The 27,478-nt window shown below is 50.0% G+C and overlaps 1 protein-coding gene across 7 annotated transcripts in view; it reads left to right on the forward strand.

Annotated features, from left to right (window-relative positions):
* Positions 1-27,478, forward strand: part of ARHGEF10 (Rho guanine nucleotide exchange factor 10) — a 90,417-nt gene extending 62,939 nt beyond the window's left edge. For 6 of the 7 annotated variants that reach the window (XM_084758878.1, XM_084758876.1, XM_084758874.1 and 3 more), the window contains 10 exons: positions 381-508; positions 651-751; positions 2,141-2,262; positions 3,203-3,289; positions 4,681-4,892; positions 5,401-5,558; positions 8,991-9,133; positions 17,694-17,868; positions 23,851-23,973; positions 25,735-27,478. In XM_084758878.1, coding sequence (XP_084615004.1) covers positions 381-508; positions 651-751; positions 2,141-2,262; positions 3,203-3,289; positions 4,681-4,892; positions 5,401-5,558; positions 8,991-9,133; positions 17,694-17,868; positions 23,851-23,973; positions 25,735-26,249 — 1,764 coding nt within the window. In that variant the 3' untranslated portion in view covers positions 26,250-27,478. Of the gene's footprint in view, positions 1-380; positions 509-650; positions 752-2,140; positions 2,263-3,202; positions 3,290-4,680; positions 4,893-5,400; positions 5,559-8,990; positions 9,134-9,290; positions 9,430-17,693; positions 17,869-23,850; positions 23,974-25,734 lie in introns of those variants that run through there. The other variant, XM_084758880.1, reaches the window with a different exon arrangement.

The following is a 27,478-nucleotide window of genomic DNA, read 5'->3' on the forward strand; positions in this document are numbered from 1 at the left end:
CGGGCATCTTCAAGGACCAGGCCCAGTGCTGCTTTTCTGTTGTTTGGGGCAGTGTAGCTTTCCTTCGTCCTGCAATGCTTAAGCCTCAGTTATATCTCTGCGAGATCAACCCCAAGGGATTTTGTAATCGGACATGAGTACAGTTGGGTCTGCCTGGGTTTTTCATGTTAGAGCTTTACTTTTTCTCCTCTTATAAATGTGTGTGTAATAAAAGTGTGCTGGCTCATGGCTGTCATCACGGCCCTTGGCGGCAAGAGGCAGGAGGATTGCCTGGAATTCATAGTGAGTTCCAGGACAACCTAAGCTAGAGTGAGACCTTGTCACAAAACAAAGCAAAAGGCAATAAGCCCTAACAGGCATATTATTCATTTCCTCTGTAGAATTTAAACCAGTCAGTAGCCCATGACTGGACAGCAGGCTTACAACGGCTGATTCTGAGAAAAGAAGATGACATCAGAGCTGCTGACCGCTGCAGGATTCAGTTACAGCTCCCGGGAAAGCAGGACAAGTCAGTAATTTTAAACAAAAAAAGTAACATCTCTTGTCACATGTGTTTTCTGGCTTTGATGACTGCGTTACATGGCAGACTGTGCACACTAATTGTCCTTGGTAGTGTGGTCTGTAAAGGGAATGCTTCTCTTCCCTGGCAGGTCAGGGCGGCCCACTTTCTTTACTGCCGTGTTCAATACGTTCACACCTGCCATCAAGGAGTCCTGGGTGAGCAGCCTGCAGATGGCCAAGCTGGCACTCGGTAAGACACTGGGTTTAACCTAACTGGGCCTGTGCTAATAAGAACAGGATGTTTCAGAGTCATCAGAGATGTCGTGTGATGATGTATATACCTGGGAGGGTAAAACCAGGGTAGAGAAAACTTCCTGTGACCTGGAAGCCTAGCTTTGAATGGAAAAAAAATAGGTTAAACAGTCCGTATTGTGACTCAGGGGCTGCAAGAACATAGCAATGGTTGTGGTAAGGCAGTCTTAACATGTTGTGACTGTTGAGCTCAAGGGTAGGTCCCTGAGGCTGTAGCCTGGTCCAGAGCCTAGAACCCTGGCATGAGTCAGGAGCAGGACGAGCCCAGCATCTCAGCCTCTGCTAACCCATCCCATGACGGAGTGCAGCGAGTCAGTACCTTGTCACTCAGGAACCCCAGCTCTAAAAATAAGTCCTGTGGTTTTCCTATGGCTAGATGTGGCTTTATAACAGCTTTCTGGTTCATTTATTCTTTTAGCCTGGATAGGGAGGCAGGTAGGCAGGTAGATGAGAAAAGATAAGTGTGTTGGCAAATCAATAGATAATAGGTGATAAGGTAGGTAGATTGCTAGGCGATAGGTAGGTGGAGAGATGAGAGGTTGGTGACAGGCAGACAGGTGTACAGACTGAAGGATGGTGGGTAGGTAGACCCATCTCTGTAAAGTTTGTATATAATCTATGTACACAGATCTCTTTTACTCAGCTTGCATTGTGCCATGTATATGCATATATAAGGCGTAAGTGTGTATGTAGGTGTTTTGTCAGTGTATGTGACTGATTACCTGTATGTGGGTAGGTGTGTGCACCCACTGGTGAAGTCCTCTTTTAAGTGCAGACTGTCTGAAATGTCACCTGAGAATAAAACAGAAGTCAGCTGCTGCTGGTCTCCTAGAAAGCAATGGTTAGTGAGAGGTGAAGGACTCTTATTGTGAAAGGGAGCCTCCTTGACCTGGCAGGGGGCAGGCTCTTTGTGCCCTCCTGGGTGATTCACTGGGTTGTGCCTCTACAAACAAGGGATGGCCCCTTGTAGAATAACACAGGGTGGTAAGTTCCCTTCTGTTTTTACTCAGGGCTAAGATGGCCATTTTCTTTAGAGACCAATTATGTCTTCATGTTTAAGGATTTCTCAGTGAGTCTGTTTGGACCCGGCCCAAGATGCTGGTACATTCATTTAAGGGGTTAATGGGGAGTGTGAGGCCCCCTGACATGGCATAAGCTAGGCTGCTGCAGTGAGTGCCTCCTTCCCCCCCACCTCCAGTTAGGGGAAGGCAGTATAGCACCCCAAGATAAAGTCATCCTTGCTTACAAGCTGTGGAGTGTTGGGTACAGCTGCAGGGGTGCTCATGTTCACCCCAGCAACTCAGCTTTGCTCTCTCTGTGCCCACAGAGGAGGAGAACCACATGGGATGGTTCTGTGTGGACGACGATGGCAACCTAGCCAAGAAGGAGACACACCCTCTCCTGGTGGGACACATGCCTGTGATGGTGGCCAAGCAGCCAGAGTTTAAGGTGAGGGCACAGGATTTACTTGGGGAACACTGGTATAGGATCCTGTTATTACTAGTTGAGAGGAAATACATTAGCAGTGTTGGAGATGGCTGTTGTTGGGAGCCCACCAATGAGGCCCAGCCACTGTCTGTGTGGCCTGCTGCCAGCTAAGGTTACTGTAGGCCACACGCCTCTGTGCTACAGCAGCTGCCTCCTCTGTGATTACCCCAGCTTGATGAACAGCCCCTTTCTGTCAAGGGACAGGCCTCTAAGGCTGTTATCTGCTTGATGTGGTGTGTTCTCTCTCTGCTAACGTACCAGGTGTATCTTGTGAACACCCACAGTGTCTTCATCTCAGGCACCAAGGCCCAACGCCATTGACAAGCTCTCTTAAAGAAATCACTTGACTGCTGGGCATGGTGGCGCACGCCTTTAATCCCAGCACTCGGGAGGCAGAGGCAGGCAGATGGCTGTGAGTTCGAGGCCAGCCTGGTCTACAAAGTGAGTCCATGACAGCCAAGGCTAACACAGAGAGATCCTGTCTCAAAAACACCAAAAAAATAAAAACATAAATAAATAAAGGAAAGAAAGAAAAGAAGAGAAATGACTTGGCACTATTATCTCTCATTCCTGGCCCCTGACCCACTCCATGGGGACTACCGTGCCTAGCTCGAGTGAGCACACCTTTGGAAACCTCAGACTCTTCCCCTGTGGAACCCCACAGCTCAGGTGTAAGGAAGGCCAGCGGTCACGCCATGAGTTGCCCTGCTCCTCAGTCCCCTGGCTGACCTGGCATGGCCTTGGCGTGGACATGGCTGAGGGGTTCTAAAGACAAAGATCTCCTTGCAGAGTGAGCTTGTGAGACTTGCACAGTTGGCTCTGGGCATCCATTGCTCAGGCCCATGGTTTAGCAACCAAGGATGGAAAACACTGGAATCTACAGTGCTGTGTTCCATTGCAGATCGAGTGTGCAGCTTACAACCCCGAGCCTTACCTAAGCAACGAAAGCCAGCCGGCTTCACCCTGCGCAGCACGTGGTTTCCTGTGGGTAAGGCCCTTGGTTTGTCCCTAGGGCAGGCTGACAGAGAACCGGGAGGTGACTGAGGGGCATTCACCAGAGAATGCCAGCTTAGGTTTCCAAGCAGAGCCTTTCCTCTGACGTGTGAACTTAGGAATTAAAACACTGGCTTCTGTTCTTCTTCATCTAAGACTTTTACAGTGAACTTAAGTGCTGTGGGGATGGCTTTGGCATGTCAGCCACTCTAGTGTGCCCCCATGTTGACTTTCCTCCCCTTCCACGACATCGCTGGCTTTTATGCTGGCATCATGGTTAAAATGACTCTGTTCCACACCAAGTCCAGGCTGTCTGTGACACTCAGTGGCAGTAGCCATTTCAGGTTCTTGTACAGTAGAGGAACTTCCCTGGGCCTGGGTCCCTGGCCTCCTGTGCCCCCACACTGTCCCTCGCAGTATACATCTCTCACAGTTGACATGTCTGTCACAGCCAGAGCTGTTGCTCAGCTCTGTTTCTAGTAGTGTTCAGGGTGGAGCAGTGTGGCCAGCTAGGTAGGCCAGTGTGCCTACCTAGGGACCAATGGAGACACTATTCTCCTGGGTTGTAGCTGCTGGTGCTTCATTCACACACGAACTAACGCACGCACGCCCACATGCAGGCATGCAGTAACACAGGCACACACTCACTCATGACCAGGGAGCTGATGACTGGGCCTCCTTTCAACAGGGTCAGAGGGGGCTGCTCACTTATAGTATGGAATACGTGCAGGAGAGGCAGTGAGGCATAACAACATGCTCCAGGTTGGAGGAAGGAGAAAAGATCCACCAGTGCTGGGAGCCAGTCGGCTGTCTGTCTCAGGGGTCAGGTGTCAGGGGTCAGGCTCCCTTCAGACTGTTAACTGCTGGGAGGGTTATAGGCGTTCATGAGACTCATTGCAGAAATCCTGGGTCTGCTTGACAGCCCACAGTGTGCTCCCCGGGGTGACCTGCTTTGGGCTGCGTTCTTTTCCATTTTTTGCCTCTCGAAAGGCTTGTTTTCACTAAGGCCAAGTGCAGTCGCACCTTCATGCCAGCTTACTTAACACTGGCACTAATTTGTTCTTCTGTACTTTTATGAGTGTATAAATAGCCCTGGCGGTTGTGTAAGGAACTAGTGTCTGGTATTTGATATGTACATTTGTCACTTTGACAATAAAGTTATATTCATGTTATTGAAATTTTAAAAAAAAGTGTCAGAAAGAGAAACGGGCTCTCTTGACATCCTTTGTCGCATTTGCTTTTTCTGAGTGTGATTCCCACGTGAAAACCAGTGCCTCTGTGGGTCAGGTTTCTGCGTATACAGGACCATGCCTGATCAGAAGACATGGCGGTTCCAGAAGCATGCCTCAGTCCACACTTCTTTCTCCCTCTCAACCTCTGCCTCAGATTGGAAGCTGTAGCAATCAGATGGGTCAGGTCGCCATTGTTTCCTTCCAAAGCCCCAACCCCAAAGTCATCGAATGCTTCAACGTGGAGTCACGCATCCTGTGCATGGTCTACATTCCCGCAGAGGAGCCCCGGGAAGCCGTGGATCCAGAGGCCACAGCTGCGAGAGCTTCCCATGGGCCCACCATCTGCCTGGGCACAGAGGAGGGAAGGTAACGGACATCTGCTGTGTTAGGGGTTATCCTCAGTGGAAGGCACGGCCCCTCCCATAGGGCAGTATGACCTAGTGGAGCCACTGACCGCACTCTGAACTTATCAGTCGTCCACACCCATGGTAGGTTTTTTAAAAGGGCAAAGCCCCCCCCCCCCCAGTTTTTGTTATTTTTTTCTTAAAAAATATACCACTTCTTCCACTTTAGAATAAAGCAACTGTATTTTATACTATGATCTTATAGAACTTTGACACAGTTTAGTGGTAAAGTAAACTAACGTTCAAAAATGTATAGGAGGAAAATAAATTATGACCCAGAATTTCTCTTTAAGCTGTAGAGTAAAATCCGAATGGCTGCAGGAGTTTTTTAAGTGTGTGTTAAGATGGGGACGGAACGGTGGGGGAAGAAGAAGACGCATGCCATCTGCTGACGCTGATTGGCTGATTGGTCTCGGAGCACACGTGGGTCTGCTAATTAATGTGTGGGTTATTTTTGTTTGTTTTTACAGCATTTCCATTTACAAAGGCAGTCAGGGCTGCAAGAAGGTGAGGCTTCAGCACTTCTACACGCCGGAAAAGTCCACGGTCATGAGCTTGGCCTGCTCCCCGCAAGGCCTGTACGCAGGCCTGGTCAATGGGTCAGTAGCCAGCTACACCAAGGCTCCAGGTAACCACCCACAGTAGGCCCGACCCTTGGCTAGAAGTAAGTCTCACCTCCCCTGGTTCTCGTCAGTCCCGGTTCCAAGTCAGCGTAACTTGCTCCTTTCCAAAAAGACACATGGGAAGTTCTTCTCAGATTGGTTTCCAGGGCCTTCTTCCTGCTCCACAGTGACACGGTGACTCCGATAAGGAGATCAGCCTTGAAGCCCCACCCTAGTGCTCTTGGGCAGTCTAGACTCTCCCATGCTCTCATGTGCCTGCCTCCATCCCTCAAGCCCATGTTTACTTGGGGATGTGATAGCCATCCAGGGCTGGCTTCTCCATCTGTGGTCTTTCCACACAGTACGTGATGAACGGCCTCATCTGCCCCCACAGAGTGTCAAACACTGAGCCCAGTCCTTACCATCTCAGAAGCCCTCAGCCCCCGATGTGTGCCCCTCAGCCCCCCCTCCCCAGTCTTCCTGTAGCATGGCAGCATTTAGCTAGCCATCCTGATGGTCTCTGATGCAGATGGAAAGAGGACCGCCTAGGTTGTGTGCTCTCCTCCATAGACCCTTCAGTCTGCCCCAAGTTCTGGTTCCTCTTCCTCTGTACCTCTCCCAGAAGATGACAGGGAAAAGCAGCCCCATGCTATTCTGAAGACGTGGCAACCTGCCCAGTTGTGGGAGTGATGTTGTTGCTTTCCTGAGCTCTGCTCATGCACCTCAGCTGCTGCCTCATGGAAATGCCTCTCCAGGGACTGTCCTTGCTGCTGCATGGCTAGTGGTCGGGTTTCCTCCCCAGCCCCTCATCCAAGCCCATGATATAGATGTTGCCCAGCTGAAGCCTAGAGGCTGACCCTTCCTTGCCAGGCATGATCATCAGATGCCTAGACCTACCCTATAGCCTTGTGCACCTGGCCCCACAGCTCCCCAGGTGCTGGCCTCAGGCCCTACGCATCCACATCCAAAGGCATCCAACTCGACCCTTTGTGTTACCTAAGGAGTCTTAATGCTGCCACCTGAAACGGAGGATGTGGGGTCTCCCGCCCCGATGCTGCTCTCTATGCCTGCCTGTGCTTTCTGGATATGTATCAGTGAGCTTTCAAAATGGCTGGTGAGTTCCTTACCGCCCTGTGGAGCACTGGCAAGAATGAGCACCGTCTGGGGAGCTCTGGACTTCCGTCCATGGCTGCTAAGCTTTGCTGCCCAGCTCTGCACCTTGTGTTCTCCAGGCCTCTCTCTGCTGGGGACCACACTGCATCGTAATATTGACTATTTGAAAGTTGGAAGGGTGGTGATTTTCAGGGGGATGTAACAAGTCTTCGAAGTTGATTTCAGAAGATGACGTCCACTTTTCCATTACTATGAGTGCATGTGAACTTCTAAATAACTCTTGGTGCAGTTTTGCTGAGTTAGAGCTAAAATTATGCTATCAACACTTTCATGGTGGCTTACTTAGAACACAGTCCCATCTTCCTTTGTGTTGTTCTGTTATCTTTAATGTGCTAGAGATTGAATCGAGCCTGTGCTTGCTCGTAAAGCAAAAAGCTGGGTCACTGAGCTTTGTTCCGAGCCTTTTCTTTCATTTAAAAACTGCTGGTTTTCTGTTGCATCTACTTTTAGTAGTATTTTGGCTTCACATGTTCAGTAGCTTTTATATAATCTTGAGGTTTTTTGGCCTAATTTTCTGATTGGCATCATACTGTTTTATGCTCCCTTAGCCAAGATACCTTTCTTGTAGGTTTCTAGGTGGTCCCCTTTGACTTCGCCTGCCCCCTTGGCCATCTGGCTTTCTTCATTCTTGGTGTGTTAGCAGCTTGAAGGTTAATCCTCATCACTGTGCACTCTGACCAGCCCAGCCTCGTGCTGTATAATACAGTGTGCATCATGGCACACGCCACCTTTGTAGCTCCGCCACCTCTGCAGTCTGCCTGGGCAGTAGAGTGTAAAGTGGGCTGTGTGTCCACACATAGCCTGTTGTCCTTCCGTTCTTGGTGGCAGAGGAGGTGGCTGGTTGGAGACCATGGCCGTCCCAGACAGAGTGGGTAGTTGCTTTGGGGTAGGGTTTGGAACCTGGGACGTGATGAGAGACTCTCAGGTTGTGAAGACATAGGGTTATCTGTATTGCTAGCGTGTGTGTAAAGTCTGGCTAGGATGCGGGCAACCTGCCTGGCAGCTCTGGCCTCGGCCACAAACACTTTCAGCAGAGAGATTGCACATAGCCCTCCCAGGGAGACAAGAATGCAGCGTGGAAGGAAAAGAGAGCTCACTTAGGTGGCCAGAAAACAGAGGCCGATTGTTGGAAGTCCAGCCTCAACCAAAGTGAAATGTCCAAAGTGGGTTATCCTACCTTTGATCTTGGAGTTCCTGTTTCAAAGGAACCACACTGTCAGCCAGCTACACGCCGCTCTTCTGGCAGCCTGCAGGCAGAGCTCTGTGCAGTCTGCATTCTCATGCTGTGCTTGCCCTCTCCAGCATGTGAGCATCTCAGGAAACTGTGCTCCATCATCACAGGTGCAGGCTGCAGTGCTGGGAAGGGCTGTGAGTACCGCATGGGATGGCTGCTTCTGTGAAAATGTTAGGGCAGGTGAGGGAAAGGCGAAGTGTGTGTGTGTGTGTGTGTGTGTGTGTGTGTGTGTGTGTGCGTGCATGCGTGCACATGCATGTGGCTTTGTGCACACCTGCATTTCTGTATGCATGCATGCATGCATGTGTGTGTGCACACGTTTAACTAACCGTATGTGGACCCAGTGCAACTGTTGCATAAAAGGTAAGCTGGGCCCCTGAGGTTCAAAACCATCCTGCCACATTACTCTGCCTGAGCAGAATTCCCATCAAAGGTGCTTTGTAACAATAAGTCCGACCCACAGCAGTGGAGCTTGCCCAGTCACCTCTGTCTGAAGGTCCAGCTCAGCTCCACTTGCTCATAGGGTTTTGTACTCAGAGGCTGATGGCTTTGGGTCAGGGGAGAGAAAAAGCTGAAGCGTTGCTTCCTCTAAGCTAAAAGAACTCATACACACAGCAGGGAAGTATCTCTGATGGTCTAATTACCACTGAAATCCCTCTGATGGTCTAATTACCACTGAAATCCTGGGGCTGTTGTGAAGAGTTAATTAAGTACTTAGAAGATAGTCCTGTCAGTTGCCTTAAAATTTGCATTAAGTCTTGCTTTCTGTCTTTATAACCACTGTGCCTAGAGACATGCCAGGTAGGGGGTGCACTTAGCTGAGACCCGTAGGAAGGTGCCCATCCTGCCTGCTGTCCTCTGTGTCTTCTACATGCTACAGGGCTGGTTTCAGGGTCCCCAAGGCCCCCCATGTTAAATGCAAGCATCGTGGTTGTCACAGTTGGTACTTGAGTTGTGTTTTGCAGTGATGTGTGGTCCTGTTTCTCTGTCCCTATGCACCGTTAGCTAAGTTCAAGGGGAACTAACAGTATTTTCTTTCTATTTCTATAAGATGGATCCTGGAACTCGGAACCCCAGCAAGTGATCAAGTTGGGCGTCCTGCCCGTCAGAAGCCTTCTTCTGGTGGAGGGTGCGCTGTGGGCAGCCTCAGGAGGGCAGGTGTTCATGGCCAGCCTGGAGACTCACACCATAGAGGTGAGTGCTGCTCCTGCTGCCTGCAGCTGGGAGGCATTCTGCAGTGTGAGTGGCAGGAAGAGGTGGGACTCTGTGTCAGCCCAAGACACTTACTGGCTTTGCTTAGAAAGATAAGATTACCGAAGCTGGGCATGGTGATGCACGCCTTTTGTCCCAGCACACAGGGAGACTGAGGCAGGTGGATCAATGTGAGTTGGAGGACAGCCTGGTCCTATAGAGTGAGTCCAGGACAGCCAAGGCTACCCAGAGAAACCCTGTCTGGGGGAAAAAAAGAAAGAAAGAAAGAAAGAAAGAAAGAAAGAAAGAAAGAAAAGAAAAGAAAAAGAACAAACAAAAGAATGTAAGATTACCTAGAAAATTCAACTAACCATTTCCTAACCACTTCTCTGGTCATAGCTGCTATGTATTTACTGCTGTCTTAGTGCTCTCTTGCTGTGGAGAGCCGCCTTGACCACAGCAATAAAGGAAAGCATGGAATTGGGGTAGCTTACAGTTTCAGGGGTTTAGCCCATTGCTGTCATGGCAGGAAACATGGCAGCATGCAGGCAGATGTGGTGCTAAGAGATCTAAATCTTGATCCACAGGCAGAAAATGTGACTTGAATTTCTGAGACCTCAAAGACCACCCCCTAGTGACACACTTCCTCCAACAGGGCCACACCTCCTAATTGTGCCACTCCCTATGGTCCAAGCATTCAAACATGTGACTCTATGGTGGCCACTTCAATCAAACCAACACACATGGAAGCCCAGTGCTCCATTGGAGCTTGGCTTCTCATCCGTGTACAGAGTTCATTCCTGGGATACAGGAAGAGCTAGCCAGCCATTCAGGAAGCCAGCCCAGCCTCCCCATCTAAAAATTCCCTCTATATGGGAGTTTGGACAAAAAGAGGAACCAAAGACTCATGGGACAAAAAGCAGGTTGGTGTGGGGATCACTATGCCATGAGTACGCTTCTCCTGAGATCCCAGACATGGAAGTCACCACTGTAGGAAAAGAAGCTGTGACTTAGAGTCATAACCTTTCACATCTGATGTTTACTACACAGGCACCAAAGCATTCATCTTCAGATTCAGGAAAATATTTCCTGTACTGTGACCAAGAGTTAACATTTTTAGTGTACAGCAAAGTCTTCCCAGATGTGGAGAAAGAGACGAGCAGCCCAGGAGAAAGTGTTTAGAGGGCCTGAGAGGCAGGAAAAGAAACGCAGAGCCGCACACCCACACCCTCAGTGATGGCTTACACAGTGCGGTGCTGTTCTGTGGATGAACTTTATTTTTAGAGCCACTTTAGGTTCTTGGCAAAATTGAGCAGGAAGTTCAGAGATTACAGTACTTCCCTGCCCCCATGCACACCCCTCTTCTGCCGTCAGCACCCCTATACGTGTCCCACTTGTTCCCATCAGCCTATGTGAATTGACATATCCTCACTGTGCGGTCCACAGTAAACACTGCCCTCCACTCACACGGTGGTAAGTGATGGGTCACGTGTGTCCATTGCAGCAGCAGCCATAGCCGTTCCCTCTCCAAAACCCTCTATCCTTCTCTGGTTTATTCCTCTTCCCCTGTGTGAGTAAGGAAAAGGTCATTGTAAGTACCCAAACGATCCTCTTCCGCAGGGGGCGCTAGGTAAGTGCAGGCATGCTGCTCATGCTGCGTAGCACGGAGCAGGTGAGTACAGGCAGTGAGTGAGGTGTGTCCTTCACTGGAGGAAGGCGACACTGCCTAGCCCACCTTCACCCACTGGTGCGTCTACTACCTATGGTCAAGTCTCCAGTCCCACGTCCCAGTCACAGACTGTGCCATCAGCATTTTCTTGGTTATATTTTATACTATTTATTATACAGATTGCTCATGCCCAGTCACCCCATCTGCCTTTCACCATCTCTCACTCCACCCTTTCCCTGTGTAAGCTCAGGTCACATTGGTTTGGTTGGTTTTTTTGGTTTTTTGTTTGTTTGTTTGATACTTCAGGGCGGGGCCAGTTTAATCTGACACGTTTGGATGACTTCAGCATCACTGGCCTCAGAAACATTTGTAGGTCATCTTTGGTGAGCTTGACCAGCTCGCCTGAGCAGGGCTTCAGGACATTTTGCTAAGCATTCACATGTCACCTTTTTAGATGCTGGTCAGACATGTACTTCAGGACAGATACTGGTGGCATGTTCCGTGACCTCAGGAGAGAGAGTGGAATTGAAGCTCCAGAAGCAGACAACTCAGGGTGGTTCTGAGGCTGGGAGTAGAACCCAGGGCCTTAGGCATGTTCAGCGCGCTCCTGTTGCAAGATTTGCACACTGTAGCGTGTGCGAGCATGGCATTGAGCTCCTCGGTGCAGGTGCTGTCTCCGGCCCGCAGACTCCCTAGGGCAGTTGAGGTGGTCAGGAGATGAGCTCTGCTACAAGCAGGAGGCCTTCACCTGGACAGAGGTGGAGATGCTACCAAGTGTCCTGGCCAGGCCCAGGCTCAAAACTGCCCCTCTGGGGCTACAACAAGATAATGCCACTCGCCCTCAGGCTGACCCTCAACTGAAGACCCTTCTGCCTCAGCCCAGGTGCTGGGGTAACAGGAGTACAGCTACGGTGGCTGTTTTTCTGATTCTTGTATGAGGTGACTTCTCTGTGTCCCCAAGGCCCAGGACTTCCAGCTAGCTCTAGGAGAGGCAGAAGGAAACATGGAGAACCACTCTCTCCCATCGTGCCACGGTAACTTTGGTTACTTTTACATTCACCTGTGACTCACTGTTGTTTGTCAGAACCTTCCCTTTAAGCATACGGCCCTCCCTTCCAAGTCACAGGTGCCAGCAGCAACTTCCTGAAGTTTCGCTGCAGCCCTTGTAGGTACAGTGACGTCATCTTGGGCGTCAGGTTCCTAGAAAGTTCCAAAACCTGCACAGACACGCTCCCCAGGGCGGCCTTGACTAGAAGTGCTGCCTTGCCGATTCTGTGTTTCATAGCCCAAGCGTCTGTCTATAGCCTGGTGCATGTCACAGAATGCTCGCCTGGACCTCTGGGTCAGGGGCTGCTTTGTTGGTTATCGGAAATGCCCACCAGCCAGCGCAGCACACTGGAGCTGTAGTTGCCATTTTTTATGAGGAAATCTTGCTAAAAGAAACATACAAGGGCCAGAGTAATGTTTTGTTAGTCGTCATTTTTATACTAAGGCATAATAACACTATTTTAAGATGTTCCCCCCAAATGGTGGTATCATCATCATCATCATCATCATCATCATCATCATCATCATCGTCATTGTCATCATTACTGTTGGTAGTAGTAGTAATAGTAGTAGTAAACTAAAACAAAAAATACAAGGGGATGCTCTCTGCAGCCTTCCTCAGAAGGCGTCCAAGATAAGGTAACGTTCCTCTCTGCTTTATTGTGCCATATGCTGCAGAGAGGCTCATTGCTGGAGTTCTCCAAGGCTCAAAGAATAGAGCATCCAGATCCGTGTACCAGTCCCCTCTGTGTAATTTTTAGCCCAAAACTAACTAGATATATTTATAGAGAGAAGCAAAACCTGCTTTTCTGGGAAAATGAGATTCATGCTGTTCCTGGTTTGTGGGCAGCCACAGCTGAGATGTGGGTGCAACCCGGGATCTCAACCTGTGTTCACCCAGCTGGAGTGGGGGTGCTGCCTGTGGAGGGAGCTGCCTTCCTGCACAAACTGTGAGCCTGTGGCTGAGCCTCGGTCTAGCATGGTGGGGCCATTAGGAAGGAGGCTGTGAGGCTGAGGCAATCGTCACAACTGCCGCAGGGCTGTGTGGGAAGGCGCATAGGCAGAGTGTCCTGTGCCTGGGGTCTGTAACCTGCCAGCCTGGGGTAGAGCACCTCCCAGATGATGCTTCTGTCTCCTACCAAGCTTGAGGGGAGTTCCTAGTGCTGATTATCACATCGTGGAGTGCAAAAGTATCCTTTATTCACCAGGTGTAAGTGTCATCTTAGAGGCTTGCTGAACCCTTTCTTGTTCTTACTGAGCTCTGGCCTGGCTGGTTCAACTCAGCTATTCTGGCTCAAACTCCTCTCCAAGCTGACTAATTTCAAAATGGCTGCTCTTGGTTTCTCATTAAGTTGCTCTACTTGGCTTCAAACTAACTCTGGAAATTTATCCTAATCTTCTGGCTCCTTCTTATTCTCTGGCTTCAACCGCCTCTGCTGACCTGCGCTGCTCTACTGCACAAGCGGAAGGGACTGACTCAGCTGAACAGACCTCCGCCGCATCACCTGAACTCGACTGGACTGCCCTCCACTTCTGACTCACTCTGCGCTGCTCTGAAGTAGCCTGTCTTTCCTGTCTGTTCTTGTGAGTTGGGCACATCCTATCTCTGACTCATTCTGTCAGATCTTTCTCTGATTCATCACTTTGTCTGCCCCTCAATTAGACGTCACTTTCAAACATGGCTGCTTCCTTCTACAAACTAGCTTTACCTTCATTGTTTGTTATTAAAGATGCGTACCAAGAGTGTGTCTGTAGCCCAGCTGGATCACACAGATCTAAAAGGTCTTTGGATATGATCCTTTGCCAAAGCTGCCTTGTTGGTGGATTAAAATTCCTCTACAGTGGAGGAACTGTATTCTCCACATGTTATTTCCATGTCTATGCATGCATGTGTGTATGTACACATGAGTGCAGGTGCTCACAGAGGCCACAAGAGGGCATCAGATCCCCTATGAGCTACCTAATGTGGGTGCTTGGGAGCTAAACTTGTGTTTTCTGTAAGAGTGGCATGTGATCTTGATCCCTGAGCATCTGTCCAGCCCCTTGTCATCTTTTCTCTTTCCTGCATGTAGCTGCATGTAGCTTTCCTTCTTGCTTTTTATTCTGTATGCGTGTATGCGAGTACACTTGCACATGTGGTTAAAAATCAAGTCTCAGAACTGATACAGGTCTAAAGCAATGTGATGTTTAGGAACAGGCGGATGTTTCTGGGTTTCTGGTAGATGCTAACTTCCCAGCTTTGTTCTTAGAGCCACGGGGCACGGTTATAACTTCATTGCTGGAGCTGCTTAACTCTAACGACTGCTTTCCTTGCTCTTGAGTTTCCATCATATATGGTGCTTTTAACTAAATTCATAGAAGGGAGCAAAGTGGGATAAAGGTACAGACAAGATGAATAGCCAGGACAGGAGTACAGCAACACCACAGTGCTCTTTAGCCATGTTCTTCCTTATGATAACTAACATGGCAGCACAGACCAGGCTCCACATATCTATCCTGGCATCCCTGTGACCTCTGAGACATGCTCATGAGGGAGGGAAGGAACAAGACCTGGGCCTGTGTTCCTGTTTTGAAACAGAAAGTCAGGCTTAGGGGATCCATGCCCAGCATCACAGTGGGTCCATTTCTAGAACCAGTGCCATGTGGTCCTTTATCCAGCATCCAGTACTGTTCTGTACCTGCCAGTTACAATATGACCAGCTATGCAGCTGTGCCAGAGACTGTGCGTCTCTGAGGGCTCCTTTCTGCCCAGCCCTCAGCAGGCATGCCAGGGTCAGGACTGGTCTTGTGATTTTCAAGCGCTGCATCTGCCCTGAATCTGTGTGTCAGGTTATGGTTACAAATATCAAACCGTAGTCCTCATCACCACCCCCCATCAAGATTAGCAGAGTTCACTAGGAACCACAGAGAGTGTCACAGTGAGACGTGACCCCTGGAGGAGCCATGGTCCTCAGGCTGGATGAGGCATGGGCCAAGGGGGCCAAGGGATGAGAGGACACAGCAGGTGTGACAGGGCCGGGAAGACCCCACACTAATAGGAGCCTGGATCTTTCACCTCAGTGTATGGATTGCAGAGGGAGAGGGCCAGGCTTCCTCCCATCCAGGTCTGCTGGAACTGGTGGCTTTGACCTTAAGCCCTAGAACAGACTTCGCTGTTCCCTTGTGAATATCACACTTGCCATGTGACATCAAGCCCCAAGGGACCCTGGGTCCAGAACAGATGTTGTGAAATGTGTTTTCTCGGAAGATGATACCACCAGCCCTTCAAGTGCTGCAGCCTGCAGACCAGAAGTCAGAGAAGGTTGCTGAGAGCTGGAGCCCGGAGAGCTGTGGCATGTGTGCCTCCAGGGATGGCTGTGTAGGCGGTGTGACATGGAGAGAAAGGAGGAGCCTTGCTGTTCGGGCCTCACATGCTGTGGTTTCTTATTCTGCTTTTTCAAGCCACCACCACCACCACCCACACACACCAGAAGTCCTATGACACAGCTACTATAGTTCCCAGGGGCAGTTACTGCTCTGCCTTGGATTCCCGAGAGGGTCGGTAGTGACTGAGATTTGTGCCCCCATGTGCACAGGGTCACCTTGCCCTGCAGATAGCTCTGCACCCAACATGAGTGCAGGACACTGAGCAGGAAGGGAAGGCTCTTCCAGTGCTTACAGAAACAAGGTAAAGCAAGGCAAAATGTTCTGCCTCGTCTACTACCAGAGGCTTGGCAGCTATGAGGAAGCTATGGTGGCTCCCAGAGACCAGAGAAGCTGAGCAGGTATAACCTTAGCTATCCCACAAGAACAGCATGCAGGGGGGCTGCAGAGATGGCTCAGTGGTTAAGAGCACTGACTGCTCTTCCAGAGGTCCTGAGTTCAATTCCCAGCAACCACATGATGGCTCACAACCATCTATAATGTGATCTGATGCCCCCTTATGCCCTATGTGTATACATTCAGGAAGAGCATAGTATACATAATAATAAATAAATCTTAAAACAAACAAACAAAAAACAGCACGCGGACCACTCTGACCCTCCCCTGACCCCATGTCCCTCGCTTGGGCTGGGCATGACACTCAGGCCCTGGCACCTCCAGCTGTCTCACGTGCAGAACGGTCACAGGATCCCTGGCTGCTGACACTCATTCCTCGTGTCTGGTTTACAAGCTCCATGTGGAAGGTGCTTGCTCCTCTGTGATCCGAGTTAAATCACAGTGATCTACAGATACGCGCTATGGCCAGAGTTAAGCAGGAAGCAGAAAGCTAAGTTGATTCAGGCTTCTTTCTCTGGCGATGAGGAACTATAGGGTGTAGGCAGGTGGGTGTGGGTCATCTCAGAACCCTAAAGACCATGCCAGCACCGAGACCTCAGGCCATAAGCCTGGGCATCAGCCTTCTTCAACATTCCAGGGAGTGTCCCAGTGTACAGCCTGAGCTCCAGAGTAAAGCAGACAGCCTCTGTGGAGGTGGCAACGCCAGCCACACATCCCGTTCTCTGTACGGAGGCATCTAGGAAGACCTGTCCCCAGGGCCATCCACTGAACATTAGACACACCATGCTCAGCATGAACCCACAGAGAGGAGATAGGGACCAGGCCAAAGCTAGCATCTCAGGGCACATAGAGGAAGCTGGGTGCCAGAATAATGACAGCGTAAAGGAGACCATGAGGAGTGCACAGAGGCCCACCTCTTCCCCTTCTGCCCACACAGAGCTGACTGCTATTACCAGAGATGCTGGGGTGGACTGCCTGGGTGTCAGATTGGAAGGAGGAGGTGAATTTGCTAAGAGATGCCCTTGGATAAAGAATCCCTAAGGCATCCGGAACAACACTAGCAGATCAAAACCCATGAAATTCAGCAAGGTCAGAGGGCGCAAGCTCGATATCTAGAAATCAATCCGGTTTGTGTGTGCCAGCAGCAAGCAGCCTGAAAACCAGGCCAAGGAGATGAAGGCAGGAGATGTCCCTATGCAGTTCCTAACCTGGGCTCTGCCCCCCCACCCCCCCCACCCCCTCCCACCCCCGTGTGTGCAAGCATAGCCACTCCCACCCTGGAATCTTCCATTGAAACGAGATGCAGTTGATGCAGGGTGTGGCTTAGTTCAGCCCAGCTCTTCTGGGAGCATCAGTGCGGGTGTGGGTACCATAACCTTGGCAAGCCTGTTGTCCCCGTGTCATGTGCTTTGCTCCCTTGTTCTCTCAGGACACAGATCTATGTCTGTGTTTTCCCCATGGTTGTATTTTTGTTGTTCAAATATAGAGAACCAAGATTGATGCTGAGTGTGAATTTCTGGCCTGTCTAGGGTGCTGCAACACTGTACCTTGACTTGGCTTTGGCCTCTGCACCACATAGCTGTCTGTTGCTAGGCGGGCCTCAGGAGAGGCCACCCTAGGACTATGTTATGTCTGAGGAAGATTGACAGCCTTTGCCTGGTCTGGAGAGCAGGACCAGCCTCCTCCTAAGGACCCACAGCTGTGCATCTCTGCTTCTTACCAGGCTGCTCAGTGGGCTGCGTCTCCTTGGGCTCCTAGATCAGCAGACATCCCTTCCTCTGCCTCTTTCATGTTGTGCTGAAGTTGTTTTCTCAGCTTTGAAGGTGCCAGGATAAAAGGAAAGTGGCACTGGGTTCTCTGAATTATTTTTACTTACTTGGGGAAAACACAGGGGCATCGTACCCCCAGATGCTATTCCACAGCAGATCAGTGCTATTACAGTCATGGAGCTGGGCTCCAGCTGGACCCCATGGCCCTCAGGAGTGACTCAGCCTAGCCCCCTTGTGTGGCATCTTTGCTCACAGCACTGTTGTAGGTTCTGGCTATACCCCCGATACCCTGTGTAACCCATTTCCTCTACTCCCCCAGAATCAGCTGGAGGCCCACCAGGATGAAGGGATGGTCATCTCCCACATGGCCGTGGCTGGCGTTGGCATTTGGATTGCCTTCACCTCGGGGTCCACCCTTCGCCTCTTCCACACAGAGACCTTGAAGCACCTGCAGGATGTCAACATTGATGCCCCCGTGCACAGCATGTTGCCAGGTACTGCCCAAAGAAGGGGGGGTTCTGGTGTCACTGTCCCTCGTACAGCTTGCAGTCAGGCCCCTCAGAAGGGAGAGGAGAGGGCAGCAGAGGCTTGAGGAACAGTGATGACAGCAGCTGCTAGCTCACAGATAGCCCACGTGGTCCATGGCCCCTGGGTAGTCACATCCGGCCCATGTGTGGAGGTACACAGCCAGTGTGTGTAGCACCCAGGGTAAGTTAGTGTGTGGGCAGTGCATCCGAACATGCTGACTGTGTGCATGATTATGCACCCTGTCTACAAACCCAACAGAAGCTGCATTAATGGCCACAATAGATGGGAATGCCAGAGGCAAGGCGAGGTAAAATGCAGTCCTCAGTGTACCTGTTGCCAACGGAAACTACTGGAAACTTCAAACAGGGAGAGGGGAGAGGGCATGACAGTGTGGATTTGCAGACGATGATCACGTAGAGAGAGGCTCAAGTGGGCCTTGCCTGTACTTTGCCCACAGGGTCCTGCTTAGCAGGAAGAAATTTGCTGGGACCCTCAGGGCACAGGTGGTTAGGGATGCCCATGGGTGGTTTTTTATGGGATTGGCTGCTGACTTTTTTTTTTATAGCTTTTTTATTTAGTTAGGAAAATGGGGGGTTTTGTAATGCATATTATTTTTAGAAAACAAAAATGATTTAGCATTAAGCTGGCCCTCAAAGCATGCTGCTGGGGACCTGACTATTTTCCTTCAAGTATTAGCCACCTGGACAGGTCCTGCTGTTGGCATCTGTTGTCACCCTTAGAAACCATGCCAGATTCACCAGCTGCCAGCACACGCTTGCATCCGGCCAGAGAATGCCATGCACTCTCTATTGACATGGAAAGGGGACAACAGTTAGATTGTTCTGTGATAAAGGCTTCTGGGGCCCAGACTCTGACCTGGCACCCTGTGGCCTCCAGGGAAGCAGCTGCCGTTGCCATGGTGCCTGGAATCCTGAGAACCAACCACAGGAATGTGTCTGGCCACAGCCCCTGCCACAGGGTCCCCGTGCTCTGCCTTGTGTTTATCCCCTGCAGTTTCTCTCAGAGACTGAGGAAAGGAGAGGCTGGCCAGTGAGTGGAGTTTGTGTGTTGAGTTTTGTTTTGTTTTGTTTTGTTTTTAATAAAAATAATCCTTGTATATGATACAGTGAAACCAAACGGCAGGGACAGCAAGTGAACAGTGAGGTGGCTCTGGGGCCATCCATCTTGCTGACCTCCTTTATCTGGTATTTCCCATGACCTCCGTGTCCACCTAATTTTAAAAACAAACTGAGTACTGCTCTCCTCCGTCTTTTCAATTTCCTCCTTCCCTGGAAAAGGTGGGATGTGCCTGGCTTCTGAGCAGCTCCGTTGGCAATCGATGCTACAGACACAGGCAAGGAGGGTGCAGGAAAACACACATGCACGCACTTGCCCACTTCCTCTTCTCTGCCATACTGACCAGTGGGGTTCCTCCCTCCCGGGCAGGCAGCCAGCTCTGTTAGGAAACACGACTGGCTACTCAGCGTGGGCGCGCAGTGTTCTGTCTGCAGCTGGGCCACACGGCACCATGCCCTCGTGTTCTTTCCGTTCACCCTGCAGCCCGTGCTGCCCCCTCCAGCCTTCCGCACTGTTTCCCACTGGCGGAACACTGACTCACCCCAACATCCCCTACAAAGCCTGACCCTTGGTGCCACCGGATTCATGGGATTGTGGGGTGGGCCATTCTCCAGAGGCCTGCACACCTCAGCATCTTCCTTCCTTCAGGCCAGAGGTTGTATCACATTCTCTCGGCAGGGTTACGGCTTGAATCTTGACAGCTCATGAGTTTAAGTCGAGGGACGGCTGGATCACGAGGTCTCTGGCCTAATCCAGTGACGGAGTCATACTGATGGTGTCGTGACATAGTGGAGACTATAAAATGGCGTCTAGTTAGAGGAGGTGTGTTGCTGGGGGAGTGCCTTGGACAGATGTTCCCACCCCCTCACCCTTCCTAGCTATCACCAGATGAGCAACTTTCCTTCACACACCCTTCCTTCACATCTCTGGCTTGCCACAGGCAGAAAAGCAACAGAGCTACTGAAAACACAGCCCAAAGTCAATCATCCTTTTTTAAGTTGCTAATGTCAGATATTTGGTCACAGCTGTGGAAGACAGACTGGTACAAGATGGACACAGCCTCGGGGACCATCTGTCAGAGGTCTTAATCTAGTTACATTCAACGTGTCAGTGTGCTGCTTATTCACGTATGGGTGGAGCAGACAGGCAAGTCAGACTGGAAAACCGGAGGTTGGCCAGCACTCTTTCGCATCTTAAGTAGCTTCCATCCACATTTGGGAGGCTAGCTGTGTTTGCAAGCTCTGTTGTTCTTCCAGTGGTAATGTGGCGCTATCCCGCAGCCTGGTCACTGGGGAAGGGTCACTCAGCCGAGCTCTGCCACAGTAAGAACTGGGTTCCTAACACCGCAGCATGGTGCCGTGAGGGCTGTTCTGATCTCCAGCACACACTGTGGTTTAGAAAGAATAAAGCCAGTGTCTCAGAGCAGTATGTACCACCGCACCAGTGCACCACCACATCACTGTACCACTGTGCCACTGCACCACCACACCACTGCACCACTGCACCACCACATCACTGCACCACTGTGCCACTACACCACTGCACCACCACATCACTGTACCACTGTGCCACTGCACCACTGCACCACCATATCACTGTACCACTGTGCCACTGCACCACTGCACCACCACATCACTGTACCACTGTGCCACTGCACCACTGCACCACCACATCACTGAACCACTGCATCACTGAACCACTGCATCACTGAACCACTGCATCGTTGTACCACTGCACCATGGCACCAACCACTGCACCACTCCTTTACTATACCATTGTGCCCCTGCACCATTGTACCACTGTACTGCTGCACTACCGCATCACTGTATCACTGCAGCACTGTACCCCACCATAGCCTTGTGTTGTAACCTGAGTGTTTGAGCTACTGTTGGTGCTGCAGTAAGTGCACTTACAGGTATATGTGGAAGTAACACGGGCAAGTGTCCTTTCATGCCACTATTAAGAGTTAAAGTCCAATAAGGTCTTGCAGATAGAGACACATTGAGCCCAAAAAAGAACAAAATTTGGGAGGAAAAAACAAAAAGATACCGTACTTGTCAGAACTTGATCAGAACATTCTCCTCCGAGAGGTCCTAAGACCATCCTGTGAAACATATGAATCCGTTCCTAGCAAGTCACCTTCCCTCCCATGTGGAATTCAGTTCTGAGGCCATTTAGCATAGGTTCTAACGTGAACCACACTGTGCACACTTCCGCCCAGCGGTAACTTAGCTTGACCAGGCATTGGGGTCCAGAAATCAGAGGAACAGAAGGTGTGGCTGCAGCGTGGAAAGGCCCCAAGCAGCCTCCGTGTCACCACACAGATGTTTCCTGTCCTGTCCTCAGTACTGAAAGCAGGCGGAGCGGGCTGACAAAGGTGCTGTGTCCCTGCTGAGCGGATACAGCTTCCAGAAGGGATGCAGCCACGGAAAAGGGCCATGTTTTCTATTTAAAAATAAGTGTGAGTCTTACAAGTGCCGCAGACCTGGCCATAAGGGAGTTGATGAGTTATGCTGCACTCCTAGTTATGTGTGAATTGGAGAACTCAACACAGGTACACACAGCTGGCATGTGGGCATCGTCTCTCCTGCCCACTGGGGGTGACCTGCTCACTGGAGGTGAGCATTTGCAAACAGCAAGCAGCCAGTTCCTGGATCAAGGTTTTATTCGGCTCCTAAATAAAAATAGGAAATAGCAGTTTCTTCCTTTTCGTTACTAACTTATTATAGTTATTATTATCATTATTATTAGCTGTCAAGGCCATTTCTTTTCATGGTCTTCATCTGATCATCTTGACATCAGGGCAGTGTTTTCGGGCTCATGCGCGAGGCCCTGCTGCTGCACACCTGCACACCTAGGCACCTGCACGTGAGCGGCCCTGCAGGGCTTCTGTCTCCCGGCTTCCCCTCCTCCTGTCAGGACTCATCCAACGCGGACATGTTATTCTGTGCATTCTCCTCAGAAAAACACACGCCTGACGAAGCGATTTCTATGAAAAGGCAATGGAACACTGCCCAGATTCTTACTATACTTAAGATATTGTAGGTGTAAAAGTGAAATTTCTCTGATACACACACACACACACACACACACACACACACACACACACACACACACACACACTTTTAACGTGTGGGAGACTCAAACAGAGAATGAAAGATACAAGATGTGTTTCTGGATGAATGAAAATATCTAGTGACTCTATCATCCTTTATGCTTTGATGGTAAATCATTCTTAGGAGCGCTGAATGAGATGACATTCACATGAGAATTTGCCTGTTAATTGCCTTTGAAGTGACATTATTTACAGTAAAATTATTTCACAGGCATCTTTAAAAAGCCCAGATCGACACTCTAAAAGTTATTAATTCAAAAAGTTTTACTTGTAGAAAAAGGAAAGGAAAGTCTTGTTTCCCAGTGCAAAGCCTTCTAGCACGTCAGGTGAGAATGGTTGTGGCAGGCAGTCTCAGTTGGGGAGCTTTACTGCACACAGCAGTTGACCAGCCACTGAGAGCAGGGCTGAGGTCTTGGGGGAGGTGGGGGATTCTCAGAGCTGTAGCAAGTTTAATTACTTTCCATACCTTTGTGTTTTAAAAAGGAAGCTCACTCAGACTCACTGGAACTTTCCATTCTCCCATCTGTTTTCCTGTCTTACCACGGGTGGGGGGGGGTGACGGGTGGAGCAAATGGCTTCTATATGTCAGGATGACCCACTAGCTTGTCCTGGCATGGTAGGACAGTCAGAAATAATGTCAGGTATCGGCTTCGGAACTCCTCGGTGCTTCTCAGGAGTCTCTGAAAGCAAAAACAGCTGCTGGTGTGCATGGCCGTGGGGTTGACCGTGGTGCATCCCTAAGGCTCACAACACTCCAGATAGACAGATGTCCAGAATCACAGGGATTAAATACTCTTAGCTTTTTAAAAACTGCACGGATCAATGTTTAGAACTTTTTAAAAAATGCCTTTTATTTTTAAAATACATGTTTTGAAGTCTAAGCATTTCATTAAAAAAAAAAAGTAGCCTCTGAAGACACACAGTCCACGTTGGCCTCAGTGTTCGCTTGTCCTTAGCATGAACTCTCTGTCCGAGGCAGATAGAGCAAAAATAACCTTTGTCCTACAGAAAACGAGTCAAAGGGCGCTCCGTGAGTAAACTCTGCGCCTCTGTGCTGGTCAGCTTTGGGGCTGAATGCCAGGACCAGTCTTAAGACTCTTTCAACCCATTGTCACTTTCCATGGAGGCAGAACACCATGCAGGCCTCCTGCTACTCTGGCGCCTGAGGGACAGAAGGTCCCTGCTTCAGAGACACCCACTCCTCCCAAGCCCCCCTGCCAGCCTGGTCAGTTCCATGGCTACAGAGCAGGCTCAGAACAGCCCAGGTGTCCCAGAGGTTTCTCAGACCCCATAGTGCTGTCACTACCCCTGTTTCTCATCGTCACTAGAACCATGGAGTACACTTACAAAGAAACTCTGGAAGCCTCACAAGCAGCGTGTCTCTCTGTGTCTCTGTCTCTCTCTCTCTTTGTCTCTCTGTCTGTGTGTGTCTCTCTCTGTGTCTCTCTCTGTCTCTCTCTCTCTGCTCAGGTTCAGTTCATCTCTGGAAAGGCTGGTCTAAGAACAAACTGTAGACCTGCCATGTGCTTGTTGCTTTATTCAGTTGAGGTGCACTGATGGGGCACTCCAGGGCCTTGTCTTTCTCTTCTGGCAGAAGAAAGCTCAGGGTACAGGTGTGAGCATCCTTACAGCTTCTCCTCCCACAAGGCTTAGTGGTGTCTTGGGAGACTGGCCCTGAGGACCGGAACACTAGCGGGTTTCACCCAGGTGCAGGGCATAGGGACACTTCTCTTCTCTCTCTCTCTCTCTCACTCAGGACACCAGCGACTGTCTGTGACCAGCCTCCTCGTGTGCCATGGCTTGCTCATGGTTGGTACCAGCCTGGGTGTTGTAGTGGCGCTGCCAGTCCCTCGTCTTCAGGGTATCCCCAAAGTGACAGGTGAGTGACCACGGATGGCTACATGCCTACATCTCCTCAGAGGCTCAGCATGCTGCTGTCCCGGCTTCTTTGAGCGTTGTAGATACCTAACAGATCTTGATTTGTTCCATCTCCATGTTCTGTTTTTACCTCTGCTTTTCTCATTCTTGTGTTTGTAGTCTCAAGAGAATCCATCCTGAAAACTCATTTCACTTCATAGTGCTTCTGTTACCCGTTAGTTCCCGTCAGAACATGGGGTTTTGCTCAGTGGAAATGGACCCTGTCTTACTGTGTGTAAACAAGGAGGCTGGGTGTACACCCTCTCCTCCGAGGTCTGCTCCTGTCTGGCGGTTCACACTGGGCAAGCAGCTCAACATCACGGGTCTCGGGGGTTTCTACCTCAGGACATGGCTCAGGCAAGCCCCAGCCAGGAGCAGAGCATGATGGGAAAACTTCTATAGCACAGAAAAGACACCTGACTGTTCAAATGAGAGGTAGAGAAATGTTTAGGGCGTGGTTGTCTTGTCATTAATTAAAGAGAATGTGGCTGAGAGCCGTTGCATCACGCGCGCACGCGCGTACACACACACACACACACACACACACACACACACACACACACACACACACACACCACTCCTTTTCTTTTCAGTGCTGAGGACTAAATCTAGGGCCTCATATGTGATAGGCACTCACACTTACTACCCAACTACTGCCCAGCACACGTTCACTCATTTTAAAAGTTTGTTTTTGTTAGGAGTTACATACAGCAGGTACCTCAAGTTTTAATTACCAAGTGTGTCCTGTTTAAATAGTAACAGGATAGCATGGCAGGCACACACCTGCTACCCAGAGGAGGAACTGGGGCATCCCAGCCGGTCACCCTTCTAAACCCACTTCCTCCTCCTGCACACCCCTTCTTCTGTTTATTCACCAAGTTGCACCTCACATTTATTTCCTGTTTTACACTGTCCATAGTAGTCTCGTAGTGTGTATCCTTCTGGTGACCTGATTCTCTCCTCTGTTTCTGCTACTTCCTGCCATGTTCCAGTGTGTGGGTACCTGTCATTAGCACCCATGAAACACCCAAAACTATAGGTAAGATCAGTGACACGGGGACACAGCTCTCCTGCCGGGGGCCCGGAGCCCTCCAGTTGCCTCTGACAGCTAAGATGAACAAGTCACACCACCTGGAGATGGAAAGTCCTGATTTTAATAAGCAACTGCAGGATTGTTTCTTGTAAGCTCCAGAAACTTCTGCAGGTCCTGGTAGTGTAGGCATTTTGTTCCTAACACTGACCTGCTTCAATCTTTGATTCCTTAGGACTTAAGGAAATCAGATGCATTTGCATAGAGCAGATGGTGGAAATGTTTCATGCCCAAAGGGAAAAACTTCCTATTATATTATGTCAGGGGCATGGGTTATTTGTTTATTATTTTTCTGTGTGTGTTTGTGTGTGTGTGCATGTGTGTCATGGGAGTACAGTGCCCCCAGAGTTCACATGAGAGCATCAGATCCCCGTGTGGGTGCTGGGACCTGCACCCCTGTCTCTGCACTAACACTAAGCAAGAACAATAAATCAATGGAGCCCTCAATTTAAAATTTTAGACGACTGAGTCCACAGGGCTGTGATGCAGGGTGTTTGTGCTTTAACCGCCCCTGTGTGTTAGTGCTGCTTGCCAAGCTGCTGCCTGGGTAGGGGGTGTGGGGCCGGATCCTGCACTTTGATACTCTATGCAGTAAGTTTGTTATTAAAGACCTGTGTTGAATTGTCCTCTCAGGAAGAGGGATGGTCTCCTACCATGCGCATAATGGGCCTGTTAAGTTCATTGTCATGGCCACAGCCTTCCAGAAGAACAAGGACAGAGCCAGGGACAGCCCACCCTCTGGCCCAGAGCCTCAGGATGAAGACCCCAAGGACGTGCTCTGCAGTGAGGATGACACTTCCTGCCTGGGCCAGACAGATGCCAACATGAGCATCTGGTTAGGAGACTCAGTAGGACTGACAGCTGAGAAGAATGACCCGCCTTCATCCTCGGGGTCACTGAGCCTGTCCCAAGGCTCCGGCTCCCTAGAGCACAGATCTGTGGACAGCAGCCTGTGTGACCTCCTGAAGGACCCTAGCGCCTCCCCAAGGAGCAGGGCACAGCGCTCTCGGAAAGCCAAAGCCAGCTCAGCGCTGGTGGTGTGCGGCGGCCAGGGCCATCGGCGAGTGCACAGGAAGGCCAGGCAGCCTTCCCAGGAGGACCTGGTTTCTTCAGTGATGGTGTGGCAGATCCCATTGCTAAGCATGTAGGTCAGAGGTGCTGCTTGACATCAGGTGGCAAGCAGGGACAATTCCCAGCCGGATGCAGGCCAAGTGGCGGAGGCTGCATCCATACCACTGGGACCAACTGGAAGCCGAGTGTGGGAAAGAAACAGGCAGCGATCACACAGCTTTCCTGCCTTCTCCCACAGCACAGCCCAGTCCAGATGGGCTAGGGAGACAGAGGAGCATCCTGGCTTTGAGTCACTGAGCAGAATTCCAGGATTGTGCTACAGTGTGTCCCATCATTTGCCTGAGATGCAAAGTGCACCAACAGCACCAGTTCCAGACACATCTCAGAGCACTGACAGGGAAATGTAGCGTCCAGTAGCCCAGGAGGCCACTAATAGTCCTTAAACTCATCCTACTTGACTTACGCTCACCTCTGTTATTTATGTTCTGCATGTTTTCCCAATCCCAGAATAAAAATTGTAGCAATAGAAAGCCAGGTAAGACACCCCAGTCCAGTCAGCTTGTTTCTTGGGGAGAGTGACTGAGGCTTTCCAAAGTAGACCCATATGTGTACTGTGCCCTTTAACAAATGGTGTTTTTATATTGCAATTTTCTATTAAAAATCAACAGTTAACATTTTAGTCAATATACTATCCGTAGCATTTCACACATAATCTTTGCTTCAAGCCAAAATGTTCAATAGCTGTCAATATTTGGACTCCAGCTTCCATGCCAAATCATACTTGCCTTCTTATACTAAACGCTGTTAATATCGCCAAGGGACACGTGCTAGCCGGTCATGCGTAGATGGTGCTAGAAGCATCTCAGGCCTTCTGTGCTTCTGCTGTCAGAGAGCCATCCACATTTGGATGCTCATTCTGAGTGTCCCATGGTGCTGATCAGTCAGCCACTGCCTCTGCTGCCTGCCACGCCAGAGCCACCCCGCAACCTCTGTCCCAAAAAATGTGCAGGGTCATACAGGGCACTTCAGAGACAGCTGCACACATTGAGGGACATGAGTCAGCCATAGGCTCCATTTGCCCCACTATTTGTACATGAGTGTTTCACATACTGGATGGGTTAAGATTTTTGTTTTTAAGCCTAATGCAGGTATTCACTAGAAACACACTTCTCAGCACTTTACCAATGACTAAAAATGCTAACTTTTAACTTAGCCAAATGTTTTCTAAATTGCACATATACCCAGGCGTTCTTAAACTGTTAGCTGCTATCTTATTTGATAAATAAAAGACTTTTTTATTTTAAAA

The sequence above is a fragment of the Acomys minous genome (assembly GCF_964271855.1).
Source record: "Acomys minous genome assembly, chromosome: 15".
Taxonomy (NCBI): Eukaryota; Metazoa; Chordata; class Mammalia; order Rodentia; family Muridae; genus Acomys; species Acomys minous.